Source organism: Sturnus vulgaris, chromosome Z (genome assembly GCF_052056855.1).
Source record: "Sturnus vulgaris isolate bStuVul1 chromosome Z, bStuVul1.hap1, whole genome shotgun sequence".
Classification (NCBI taxonomy): domain Eukaryota; kingdom Metazoa; phylum Chordata; class Aves; order Passeriformes; family Sturnidae; genus Sturnus; species Sturnus vulgaris.
The window spans coordinates 19681110-19695682 of record NC_142283.1 but is presented as its reverse complement, the minus strand read 5'-3'; the positions used below and the strand labels follow the sequence as shown (position 1 = coordinate 19695682).

Below are 14573 nucleotides of genomic sequence, written 5' to 3'. Positions count from 1 at the left end.
GAGGAAAAATGCAAGTCAGGCAAAGATGGTCACAAGAAGATTAACCAGCAATATACACAGACAACTAAGTTTTCAAGTATTTCCATGGTTACACAATTAGAAAAACCACATGGTAATTGTGTTTGGATGAAATGGGTTATTTGGAAATATTAAACCAGAAAGAGAAAACAGTTCACATATTCCTTTTTATATGGTAAAACATGTAATGTCAACTGGATGGAGAAGTATGAGAAGAAGGAACAGGAGGCTTATCCAAGCACATGTGATGTGCACGTTATAAAACAGTCTCGAGGTGTTGGGTGCCCAAAGTGCTGCCTTTGTCTCTTGCCTATTCTAAAAGTTCACATGGTTCACACTGGACTAACATTGGTTACAGGTTCAGAATAAGTAACCTCAAAGTAACAAGGTGCTGAATGTCAGTCAAGTCAATGAACAGACACATACACACACACACGTGTGCATATATAGATACACACACAAATATATATATATATATATACACACAGAGGTATTTCAAGGTGGCTTAGACTAAGATGAAAAGGATAAACACCCTGCATTTGTGGGTGATGAAGAGCATGCAGACAGATAATTTCTACAGACAAGCTAGAATAATCTGTTGTCTCACAGAAACTAATTATACACTAACATATCTGCATCCCCTTGAGCATTACACAACACAGTTATGCCAAATTTATTTAATTTATTATTACATTAAATAGCACCTATTTTTTATTAAAGTCCTCTGTTGCATGCAGTCTCTTTGCACACAAAACTACAGCCTGTCTGTATAAACATGTAAGTTTTACGACAGAGAATTACTGACTTCCATTTAGTTCTGCTTTTAGATAAAGTAGCTGCCAACTTTATACACAGAGGTATATTATGAAATGCTAATAATTTACAGCTCAGAGGCTTGAAGACATACCAAAAATCATCTTTCCCTATTGCTTCTGAAAACACCTATTCAAAACCTTGTTATTTTAAGGACTATTAAAACAAGACTATAAGAGTTGGTACTATATTTGATGTTGTGAAAAAACCCATTTTAAGTACAGAAATGTTTCTCCTAAAAGTTTAGGTTCTCTATGTAGATTTAAAATTTGCAGTGTGGTTTTACTTTAGGCTTGCCACAAAAGTGTAAAAATAATTTTTGTTTTTGCAAGGAAAGAAAAAGGCATGGAGGATTTTTAAAAGAAGAGCTCTTATTAGCAGAAAAAGACATCATATTCCAAATTCCCTGAATATGTAAATATAATTAACTTTTATTTTGATGTTTTGAAAGTAAGACTTAAAATATTAAAAAACAATAAAAATCACAAGGTGATTTTTAGAACTACTAGCTTTAGCATGTGGCATCTTGCAGGTCCAGTAAAAGTCAATCTTGTGGATTGAGCAATCCACAAGAAACAAAACAAGACGCTAAGAATTGGTTTTAAAAAAGACTAAACCTGTAGAAATTGAAGGTCTTTAATTTTAGATTTGTCACAGACTGTAGAAACGAGCCCATTTGCATATAAAGTATTTCTGAACAAGAAATACCCAAAATGAAAGAAGAAAAACTTGGTTGTTTTTCATTTATATCATGTTTGATTATTAAAAAGCTTTGGCACATGACTACCACTCAAAGCATAACCTTTTCAGACTCTTGGTTTTCACTGAAATTCATTGCAAGTGCAGGCTGAAACTACTGAGGAGTACACCTGACTTCCATGGTGTCTACCTGGTCTACTGCACAAAAGCAGACAGACACCCCACACGCTCATCAGATAATAACTCTACTTTTTGAAGGCTATGAAAAAAACATTTTTCTCCCTTTTACTGCTCTCTTATAAGAAATAAATATAAAGTCAAGTTAACATAAGATTTTCACTTAAAATCCTACCTATTGTTCTTCCTTCAAAAACATAAAACAAGTCAAAATAAAACCAATTAAAGTTTCTGATTTTGAACGAACCCTTTATGTGGAAAAGCTAAAGTATCACAAACCCCTAGATTTTAGTCATGGGATGATTCCCAGAAGAAGAAACAGGGACCAGAAAGCCATGAGTCACACATTAGCAATATCTTCCCTGTCAAACCCTCCTATGTGAGATATGCCAAAGTTGGGAAAAGCATGTGGGGGCAGAGAAGAAAGCTCAGAAAACTGAACCTCTAATGTAAACAAATTTCCTCTCACTTTGGCCCTGACAACCTAAATTATCAGTTCTCAGAAGTATAGCCCAAGTAAAACTCAAAAGGCGAAAAAAAAGAAAGTATTTTCAAGCTCTCTTTTTCCTTCATTTCCCTTAACATCACCAAGTCTATCAGGTCATTCTCTTCAGAGGCTCCTTCAATAGCAGTATTTATTTAAAGGGGAAAACCTGGACCTAACACTAACAGTGCTGCATTAAGAAATGCAAGTAACCAAAATCTGCATCCCTGAATCTGCAATAAGTTAAAAGAGTAGTATTAAGACATCACAATTTCTTTCTACGTATTAAAATAGCAGTGCAGAAGGCATGAAAATGCCCAACACTGCTCTTTTTACATCTAAGAACTTGGAAATACTAATTTCAAATCAAGAGCTAACTACCAGTGAAATCTTATTGGATGAAACATTAAATGCTTTTAATTCTTTAAAATCTATTTGCAGTAATGGACGAAAAATTCATTAAGCAAAATGGGGCAATGTAAACTGTTTTCCATAAAGAAGATGAAAATACTACTTAAAAGCAATGAATTATACAATTTACAACTGAAAAATGGGAAATCAGAAAAATAAAGTAAGTAATGACATGGTAGCACATGGCTGGCAATTCAAAGGAGAGGTACCTTCTGGGTTACTTGGATGGAGATTCTTTACCCTAATTTAATGGAAGTTATTTATTCTTAATGGACAAATAACATTTTTAGTATAATTGGTCATTATTTTTACCTACCTGCTACTATCCTCTTTATACAGACTTACAGTCCCTGCCTCCCGCCCCAATGGCATAGGATACAATGGAGACACAATTGAGAATTATTAAAATTACCACAGTTGAAATGACCACTGCCCTTCCACCCCCCAACACAGTCACAACTTCCAACAGTCACATTTCATGAGGACCATTCTGGATCATGATCAGTGAAGCTCCCTGACAAAATTGCTGTGATTGTCAGATTCCGTGATTTTTTTGACAGCAAGATTATCTTTCACTATCAGATGCAGGAGTAGAGATTTTCAAACTATTACATTCTCTTCTCCTGCAACTCTCTGTATTAAGTGAGTTTGTAGAACAGTGGATGCATAAAATGCATAGCAGACTGCTATTTAGCACAATTAATGTCCACCTTATCAAGCACAATACAGTTACATAGCATTTCTAAGAAAGAGCAAACAGTTCATCAAAATGTCTAATTAATAAAATGGCTGAAAAGCACTTGAACTGGATAACTAATACAATTCAAATGCTATTATATTTGAACTCCTTAGCACTCCTTCCTGGTAAGGAGGTGAACTAGTTCACAGTCCTTCCATGTCTTTTACTGGAAGTGAACTGTATTCACAAACACACAGGTACAAAAAGAATGCACTTTCAGCCCCATGTGCTTTTGAGTCATTTTCTAGAGGCACTTGATTAATACAGCTTTCACTGTAACACTGAACTCAAGTTCCACCTGCCTTTTTTATCATATAATTCAGCAGGTAAGTTGGTGATGTAAAAGGAAAAAAAACTGTTCCACTTGAAAAAAACAAAACACTTAGCAAGCTTTAAACATGCAGTGAATGATGAATTGTCTGTCACAGCAAGCAAATGACTAAAGCAAGTGAAACTGAAATTTCTTAAGACATAATCAATGCAATTTCAGAAAGACAATATGAACTGCATACAGCTGGTATAACAATAAGCCAATACAACACAGTTTTGCTGCAGCTCCTTTGTACTCTCAATTTCATTTGCTGGTGAAGGATGTGCTTTAATGTTGAAATGCTGCGTATTAAAATTTTAGGTTCCATTATTGCAAAAAATGCTTGTAAACATGTTCATATACTTTTAAAGAGCAATATCATATATGCAAAAAAGACACTATTTCATAGATTGAAATAGACACATTTAATAACAAGTTATTACTCTGCTGGTCCTATCTATCAAGTGAGAAACATAAGCTGTCATCAATTTACTTAGGTCATTATTAACCACTATAGGAATCAATTTTCTTTGTTCTTATCATCAGCCTTTCTTAGAATGCCCAACTGGTAATTTCATATCAAAGTGATCCCTTGTTTTACTCTTTAAAAAGAAATTCAGATCATTTGGGAGAAGTATTGCACATTACAAACATTGTTAATATGCATATACAAATAAAAATGTTCCAATGTCATCCCAAAAAATTCTACACAGAGCTAGCTAGCACTAAAATAAGTATAATAAAAAAACACAGCCTACTGGAAAACAAAATCATGAAGGCTAATACTGCAAAATAAGCCACCCTTTTCCATATACTTCAGAGGCAGTAGGACCTCTCTGCTGCTGGTGTTTCATAGCAATGCTTCTTTTCAGAACAAGTATGACTTCAAAGCAGCAGGGATATGAAATCATGAAAGGATGCAATACATAATATAAAGGAATGATCATGTCCCCTGCTCATGAGGTTAAATAAATGAATGTAATTAGAGAAAAACCAAAATGAAGTCTGCAAGTATATCAAAATGAGGCCAAACAGATAAGAAGACTTAAGACATACTCTTAGAAATTTTAAGCACTTGAATCACAAAAAGAGTAATGGATGGGAATGATTAATTATTTCTTTGTTTGTTTTTCATTGCCAGACCCAAAAATAAAAACAGAATGTGTGAGCAGAACACAGAAAATGAAAAATTAGCTTTGCACAAAAAGAAAAACAAAAACAACAAAAAAAAACCAAACCAAAAATCTGAGATCAAGCTCCCTAGTGTTACCAAAGAAATAGAGACTGTATGTAACAAGTGTTAACTAACATACTAGGCAGAGAAAGGTCACGTCCTTGATTTTCTTCATGTGCTGCAGCGTATTTCAAATTTAGATTAAAATGTTGCAAAAACTATTTTTAGCTAATGCTTTTACAACATTTTAGTGCTACTAAATCCAATTGTGGAGTTATATTTGTTAAATCTTAACGGCATTGCAGTACACTATCCTAGGAAGATCACATTAAAAGTAAAGAGCAAAGCTATTCATAAATTAAATTGCAACTGCTTAAGATTCCACCTGCTTAAAATACCTGCAGTTCAAATACAGAGATTTAAAACAAGTGGAAATTTATTTTGAAGTACTGCCATTAACACTGACTGACATTCAAACTGTTAAGCTAAACTAAATGTTTCAAACAACAAATGGCCGGTGACATTGACCATTAAATAAACTTCAAACACACAACTTCCTTCTCCTTTTTCTGTTCTTTGTTAACATTCATGTTCAGGGACTGCAGTTACCAGGATATATTAGAGCAAAATCCAGACATTCAGTTTATAATGACAGCAAATGTACATCTGAAGTTGAGTACATGCTGACAGCTCTTGCATTTTATGTTCAACATACTTAAGTGTGGATGATCAGCTTCAGAATTTCTACATCATGTTTACAAATTGCACTGATGATTTTATTCTCTCTATACAGAACTATTTCAGTTTGTTGGTTTTGCTGGTGGGATTTCTAATGTTTCATTCACCTGAAGCTTATTCTGAAACTTCTCTTTGCAAGCAGGTAAAAGTTCTTTGTTTTTATCTGGAAATACTGAATGGTGAAACAAAAGAGTTCATATTACTTATTTTAGATTATCAGGGACAAAATTCATCCAATAAAGAAGTTATTTGTATTATGTCATCATATCTTATTTTGGTATCTGTGTGTTCATTTTCTACTGACATTAATTTTGCAGGGTATTTAGGCTAATATTCACATAAGTTCATACTCCTTTGCTTCTTAACAATGATACAAAGAAAAGTTAAATTCTAAAATGCAGGAAGAGAAATAAAATAAAAAATATGATGCCAATGAAAAGCTAGTAAAATACACTATAGCCAATAAAAAGATGAGGGAACTACAAGAAACTAGCACAAAAAGTAGGCTACAAGGACTAGTATGGGTATTTTTACACATAATTTTTGAGTCTGGCCTACATAATTTATTGCCTTTGACATCATTTTGCTTTCCCTTTTTGTTAAAAGTACATTTTTTTCTAAAATTCAGCAATACCTTTGTCTACCTGTCCTGTCTGGGAGACTGAAAGATAAAGGTCTGTAAGAGAGAAGAATGGAAAGAGCCAGAAAAGATCAGGAGGTTCAGAAAAAATGAGGCCCAACTTAAAAGTCTAAATCACACGCAGTTGAACACTCCCAATAGAAAAGAGGTAGCCCAGGTTTACCTACAATGCTTCCAAAAGGTCTGAATAAAATCCCAATGCCCCTCTCCCAAAGAATTCCCTCCCTTTATCACAATAATTCTTTGGATTTAGGATTGATCAGAAACCCATTCACAGATTAAGACTAAACTGAAAGGCAGGGAAATGCATATAAGACAACATTTCTCAGGGTACAAATAATTTCCTTTGCAGCCCATCCAAACAATATTAGCTGAACCACAATCCAAAGCTAGGGACTTCCCTTATAGTGGTTTATTTAATCTCTGTTGAAAATATTAACAAATTCCTTGAGCTGATAACTTTGCTCAAATATATGTGAATTTAACAAATACATTCAGTCTTTTTCACTAAATTCTAACTGAAAGCCTGTTTAGAAACCTAGTGCATAACTAAACAAATACCTGATGTTGAATAGCTAAATTTTATATATTACTGAAAGCCAGATAGGCACAATGAAAACGGAAGTATTTCTGAAAATGTAACCCAGTTACTGCTTTATTAGTTTCATCAATTCACCTATAAAAGAAAAGGCAATTTAATCTTACAATAGCTGCTTTGTAAATGCAAGAGGTATGATGATGGTCTAAAAGCCAAAAGGACTAAAGCAACAGTGTTGTGGGCACAGGTGGCACTCCTATAAACTATGGACTATTCCATAATAATTTCTAAAATTTAATTCTTTTTAATTAAAGCAAACTAAGAAGATCCACTAGTTTTTATTTCTTAGTGACCAGCATTCAAAATTTGTTACTTATTTTTATTTACATGGATTTGCTTGTGTCTTGAAGATATGTGTTCAGGAAAGACATACTGAAAGATTCACAATCTTGGTCAAAAAGACAAAAGGAAAATAAATATCAATCAGGAAATTTCTGTGCCTATACATGAAACAAATGATTAATGATCTAAGGAAATAATTACCAGGTACTGTAATGTATTTCAGCATTACAGCAACTGTTAAATTTGAAAAGAAATAGACACTGAGCTAAGGAAAAAGGAAGTATTAGTGATGAGCAGACTGTGAAATGTTCTGCTTCATCCCAGCCACCAAGTGTTATAATTTATCACTGCAACTTCTTTACCTTCTACAATTCATTGCTGAATGTACAGGAACAAGTCCCTGTTTGCTTTACATACACTTCAAGTTCTATGTGTTTTTTTCAGATTGTCGACCATCTACTTTTACATTAAAAGCTCTTAAAATAAAGTATGACTTACTGATGAATAATGGAAGACAGCAAATATTGCAGCTGGCTGCACAGAAGAATCGATGTGTTTCAGAAGACTAGTCAGAGATTGGTCTATAATTGATTTGGTAACAGAATTTACATAAAGAAATGCCTTCAGATAGAACCAATATGTACGTAATACATGGTAGAATACAGCTGTTCAGCAAGTTCAGCTTTCGGGAACACGGCTACTTCTCTATCAAATAAGAAAAATGTATGTGTTCAGGAGTTATTTGAATGTAGTACAAATTTATGAGAATAACTCCAAATATTCATCTCTGTGATCAATGTTTCATTCTGGGTGTGAGAAAAACATTAGAAAGAACACTTTGGACATGTTCAAAATCTAACATAGAATCCTTTCAGATGCATATTGCTACGTACTATGTCATATCATACCTAGCTTTCTTGTTTTTCACATGCTGTTGTTGTGTTCTTGGATACAGTTTGGAAGTTGTGCAAAACAAACAATTAAATGTATTAAAAAACTTGAGGTGGCACATCTTGAGACTGAAGAATCAGAAGAACAGTATACATTGTACCACAAGAAAAAAGCTGGAAAATTCATTTCTCTCTTTATTGCACTTCAGTTAGAACTAAAAAGTTCTCTGGGTCCTCTCCTAATATGCCATTTAGTTCATATTTATGCCACCTGAAAGATTTCAGTCTACTCATCTGACTTAAACTTTAGAATGTCTCTGAATCAAACAAAGGCTTGTTTAGAAACTTGGATGTTATAGCTTTGATGTATTCCTCTCGTCATTTAGAAACGAGCACAGACTTAGCCAAGAATATTAGCAGCACTTTGGCTTATAAGGCACATATGGTGACATTAAAGGGACAGCAATACTGTTTCAAAGATAAAGTAATTCTAGCATCCTTTCTTAATCTAAATGTCTTTCCTAAACACAAATTCAACAATTGTTGAATTGAAAAAAGATTCCCACAACTGATGTGTGATCCCTCACTTCGTCTATTATGGGCAAATATAGAATGGAATTTTCTCACTCACTGGAGACCAAAGGCTCCAATTATCAAAATTGCAGAATTCATATTTACTTTGAAGTGTCTAAAACTGGGCTTTAAATTCTATCTAGTCCATTTCAGTTCAATTTATTTTCTTGTGTTGCAGTATTACTGCTGCTATTTATTTCAGGTGCTTATACTATCAGATAGGAATATGTAGTCTTTGAAGACACATTTTGTTTCTTTATATAATTTTATGTAAGTGCTGAAGTCACTAGTCCAGCATAACAAGCAGGCTGGAAATAAAAGGTTTTCTATGAGAGAAACTTAGAAAACTACAGAAGTATCTTAATAGCAATGGTGTACAATGCTATTAGGTACAAAAAGCAAAATCTAGTCAGCAGCGACTAAGTTATTACTTATGATGAAAGGTACAGCACCCTCAGATACAGTGCAAATTTTTGGCACTATAAGCAGGCAGTTCACACTATTTAGCTTGCTATGAAGGACAAAGAGCATTATATAGCATGCATTTACTACAATCCTTTCTTTAGAAACTACACAGTGCATCACTCTTACCTCAGATTTCTCCAGTTTATTTTGAGCATCAATCTGAGTGACAATTTCATTCATATTGGTCTCCAAAACCATTCCACCCATGACCATTTCAGCCAATATATTATGGACCTAAAAGAGACCAAAAGAGAATTTAAAAATGAAAAATATCTTCCATACAATATGGAAAGATGGTCTAGGTAACTCTACACAGGGAAACATAATCTGTAAGTCAACTAATTAATGTTAGCATTTAATCTAAAGTCAAGTTTGGGAACAAAGCTCATCACTTCATGTTCCTTTTTCCAGTATCTTCTTCATTCACAATTCTGTTACAAACTCATCTGCTATACACTTATCAATGCTAAGAAACTCTCACATTTCTCTTTCTTTGTTTCCATTTTCCATCCAATTATTAGAGTTCAAATTAGCATCAACAGCAGTAACACCTCTAGGAAGCAGGTCCTACAGGACCAAGCAAATCGCACATGAGTAGATGTGCAAACACGACTCTGAAAAGGAAGAGACTCTGATGCTCACCTACCATAGATCCCAAGATTCAGCTCCGAAGTAGAATGGACATTGCTGAGATACCCGATCAATACGGAATCTTCAGCATCTACAGCTAAGACTGACATCTAAGACTCAGACTGCAGAAGCACATAAACCAGCTGGGAACACTACTGAAATGGGTATGTTTAAATATCCCTCTTCCCTGAAGCCCTGATTTGAGGATGAAAGACCCTGGTTCACAAATCACTGCTTCAGAACTGCATTCAAACCACATTAAAGGCTTGGTTTGGGGTTTTCTTCTTTTTTAAAAGGCATCCTTCTGCACTTACTAGTAAAAATCCAGAGTTACCATGTAATGTATAATATTTTAACTGGTATCTGAAAAGCATAATTCTAACTACTATTTTGGACATTCTTCCAGTTTCTCCGTGGACAGAAGTAAATCTCTAAATTAAACACAGTTCTTGGTTTTGTGCCATACCAAAAAACCAAATTGAATTTGTTTCCCTGATAAATTTTAAGTGTATTTCTATACAAATTTATAATTAATGTATCTAGAGAGGCTGAAAATAGCTCTTCTTCAGGCCCCTTTGGGCTCTTCCAAAACCTTTCTTTCTATATACTTCTTACTCCTTTGCCTCCAGCCTCTGGAATATTTAACTTCTTCCTCAATGGAAACTGCCCCATACCTTGGGTCATGCTTCTTACTTTTCTCTGCACTTTTTTGTACTTTCAGGATGCAATAGTGAAGTCTAACACACAGTATTTAAAAATGTTCAAAGCACAGATGGCTTTAAACATGCTTGACTATTTTGTCTTGCCCCACTTTTCTTCTAAACGGATGGTTTTCTAAATAACAGCATATAATTAATTTTATTTAGTAATCTGCATGTGAAAGGAAATCACAGCTTCGACTAATAAAGTTATGTAACTATCATAATCCATTGACTCCCTCCTCTTAAATATACACTTACGCAATGCAAGCAGCAGCATGATAAAAATAAACAGTAACTGTTTTTTCAAATCGTGAATTCATTGCAAATACATATTAAATGTACAAATACACCTTATTGTCTCTATGTTTTTGTATTTAAAAAAATCACTGATTATTTTCCTAAATTAAAAAAATCTTATATAGGAATGCATTGTGGCAATGAAGTGCAAAAGACACTTCAATGGTATATTCAAAATAGAATTTAAGTGAAAGACTGAAGGCATAACAAATAGACGTCTTATATTCCAAAAGGGATCTGACTGTTGAGAACAACAACTTTTTAAAATCTGAAATTGCTGTTTTGTAATAACAATTTTAAAGCGTTTTTACAAAAAATCAAGAGTGTTTCCTACTTATATTCAATGCACTCTCTAAAAGCGTGAATGCATACTCTAAAGAAGAAGGAATGTATCAAGAAAAAGCTCTCTCAGGAAATTTTGACAAACACATTTTCTTGTCTTCAAGAAATTTGATTCTGGATGGTTCACCATTCTGGTTACATAATAAACTCTTGCATGAGATCGTGATACTCCCAGAGGTATTTCAATAGGTGCCAAAAACTTGTGAAAAAAACAGAGTATTCCCTTACATCCCTAGCTGAATGTATTCTATTATTTTAGTTGTATAATAGCTTGCAGTAATGCCTTTTCCATCAGAAACCATTAGACTGTTGGACTCAGTGTGGGAATCAGTGCAGGACTGAAATAAACCTGCCCCTCCTCCTCCTCACAAGACATGTGAAAATGTCTTCCTCCAGCTATAGCAAGTTTTTTGGCTGCTTGTAATGCAGATGATGTTTAAAAGAGAAGTTAAATTCTCTCCTGTACAAACTACACTTCCTGACACCCCAAGCCTCATCTGCTACAGCATATTAGAAACACTCATTCCCACCTATATTCTATTCTCCAAAAGAATTTCTCATACTGTATCAATACTCTTGAACAAGCACCTGTCTTGGCTCCAGGTTACTGTAAGTCACCACTGAGTCCTGTATAATTATAAACACCCAATGAACATAAATATTTTCTTACAGAAATACCACATAAAATGGTACTAAGGAGGCAACAGCTGTTGAGATTACATAGTTTAAATCTTCTTCATGCCACATCATCTTTTTATATGAAAAAAATGTTGGTTTAGGCAGTTGTCACAAGAGAATTGAAAGAAAGCAACCTCCCACAGCTCCATCAAGAACTGAAGACACAGAATAACACTCATTCAAATAACTTAGCCAATCCTCACTTTTCTCAATACTAGACCACTCAAAATACAAATATTTTAAAGGTTTCACCCCAAACAGCACCCACACATAACCACCCATTATAACTAAGACTGTCTAGATTAAACAGGAGTAGCTGCTGTTTTTCCCTTTTGCACACTTGAAATATTTTAACAAGGCAGGTCGCAAATATCTGACAAGAGAAAGTTAATGCATTAACTGTGAAGGATCAGTGCATTATGCTTCTTGACAGCAGTTTAAAGACAATTTAACACTCTAATTTCATTCTCACAGATACATCTTCCTGTTTTGTTCTCAGACCTACAAGAATACTGATGAACTTAATCTGGAGGAGAAAAAAAAAGGAAGAATGGAGATGACATCAAATTAGTCACAACTGCACAACTAATGCTACTGTACAGCTAGTGGCAGCCTTGCATTACTATAGAAGTTCACGTCTTTATATTGAATTCTTTTGTTCATTTACGCTCAAGTTAAAAATCACTGCACTGGTTAATGTCACGTTCAGAGTTTTTTAACTCAAGGTTTCACTGACTTTTGTTGTGAAAATGGATTATTTTTCTAAAATATTGAACTACTATTTAGGGTTTTTTTCATTTTCCTCAGTTTGAAAATTCTAGTCTAAGCATTTAATGGGATTCTCAGGCAGACTTTTAGTAAATCACATGAAACTAGTTAAATTCTAGTGTCCATTTGATATGCAATTTTCAAGAAGAAATATTATATCTGATACAAGGTAAAATATTCTTCAAGAAATTTAACATTTTGAAGTAGCTAAGTTCTCTATTACTAGAAATATTTTGTCTATTAAGTTATGTTAAGCAATACTCTTTGATGAAACATGCAAGCAACAGAGCATGCATGCAAACAGAGCAACAGCTTGGAGTACATGTCAGCCAAAGCATTCTTCAGCTAAAGATCAAATTCCTTCCCACAAAATGACAGCAGTACTTTTGATATAAACCACTCTTTTGTACTTAATCTGTCATTTTGGAAATATCCAACATGTTCCAGTCATGGAAAAGACTAGAAATCCGAATGACTTTTCATGACCTAAGTATTGGTTAAACACTCACTCTAGGTGATCTTCATTTCTGGTCAAGGCACAACTGTTTCTTCCAAAAGAACTTCCTGATTTGGAAACAAACTGAGTAAGTTTGAAATGGTTCTTTCAGATAACTAACTTGGTATTATTTTCAGTCTACTTTTCCTATCTTACTTTCCTTTGACATCTTTTGCTGTTGATGCAGAAAGATGCTCACAGATGGGGAAAGGTAGTGGCACAGAAAACAACAGTAAACACAAAGTGCAACTGAAGCCTGAATACCCCCTGCTCCCTCAGCCACACCTCACTAGACTTAACTCTCCAGACCCTTTGGCAGCTTTGTTACCCTTCTCTGGAAACTAAGGCAGAGTTTAATATCAAGTATCAGCTGAACCAAACATATTACTTGATAAAAATACTACAGGATGTCATCCACAGTACCTTGTCTACATGGAAGATTAAATCCAGCTCACAGACATTTTCAAAACATTTGTCCAATGTTTCCACAAATACCTGCAAAAAGGGAAAAAAAGCACCAAAGGTCAATCTTCAGCAAAAACTCTACAGTTCTATTAGGTGTGTGGTTTGAGAAAAGCAAATACAGAAATTAAACAATGGTCAGATTTTAAGGCATTAAAGGCATCTACAGAAATTATGTGGTTAACATTATGTCAAAAGTATGTTATCTATGTAGAGGCAAAAACTGTATGCACAAGACCAATTTAGGTTAAAACTCCGCTTAAGTAACACTGTTTTAAAAACCAGACACATCTTGAAAAAACAGTAACATAACCTACACTATAATTTTTTCAGCTGTGATTCAAAGTACCCTTTCCCATTTCATTAGAACTCAATTATGAAGAAAAAAATCAGCTTTTCCCATCACTATTTTTAATAATTACTACATTGCAGGGAACTCCTAGTTAATCAGACTGTTAACTTTGCTGTTAACTGTCAGCATCACTCCTTCCAGCAGCAGTACAGCAGCTTCCACCTGACTTAGACCCACTAAATCCAGAATGAAAAAGCCATCTGTTCTTAATGTCACACCTCCTGATCCTGTTGGGCATATATAAATTTAGAAATTTATAAACGTCTATATAAATTTATATAGACATATAAATTTAGAAAAGTCTAGCAGTTTATACACAGGCAAATAAGTCCTTTCTGAAACCAGAATATAAAAGCATAAAGCAGAAAAATCCAAGCAGCTGCTGAACTCCAGACACTGATGCTCCCTGACAGATTCAGCCTGTACATCAATTTGCACCGAGTGTTTCGGAAACAGATTCCTTGGCATTTATGTTTGTACTTTTATACACCAAGAGCACTCGATCCCCAATTAGTCCAGATAATGAAATTATGATTGCACCTGCAGTTCTGACATTCCTGAATGCCAATCACCATGTGCTGCGGTGAGTGCTGTCAAAGACCCCAATCTCACAGAGCTGTATGCACAGTTCCCTTTGTCTCAGGGATAACTCCTATGGACGTAGGTTATGTCAAGATCTCTCTAAGTTAAATGTAAGATTGAGCTTAGGGTCTTCAAAATTAAAAATAATTTTTGTAAGAATTTATTGATCTTCTATCAATAAATCTAGAAGATCTATTGATCTTCTATCAATACCTTCTATCTTAATGGCAAGAAAATAAACTGCAACTTGTTGG

At 34.3% G+C, this 14573-nt stretch overlaps 1 protein-coding gene across 2 annotated transcripts in view; it reads right to left on the bottom strand.

Moving 5' to 3' along the window:
* AP3S1 (adaptor related protein complex 3 subunit sigma 1) overlaps positions 1–14573 on the bottom strand; it is a 28698-nt gene that overhangs the window by 1316 nt on the left and 12809 nt on the right. Inside the window, exons 4-6 of one of the 2 annotated variants that reach the window (XM_088156586.1) lie at positions 13347–13418; positions 9138–9245; positions 6198–6239 (exon numbers count right to left, since the gene is read on the bottom strand). In XM_088156586.1, coding sequence (XP_088012712.1) covers positions 6204–6239; positions 9138–9245; positions 13347–13418 — 216 coding nt within the window. In that variant the 3' untranslated portion in view covers positions 6198–6203. The remainder of the gene's footprint in view (positions 1–6197; positions 6240–9137; positions 9246–13346; positions 13419–14573) is intronic. The other variant, XM_014892954.2, reaches the window with a different exon arrangement.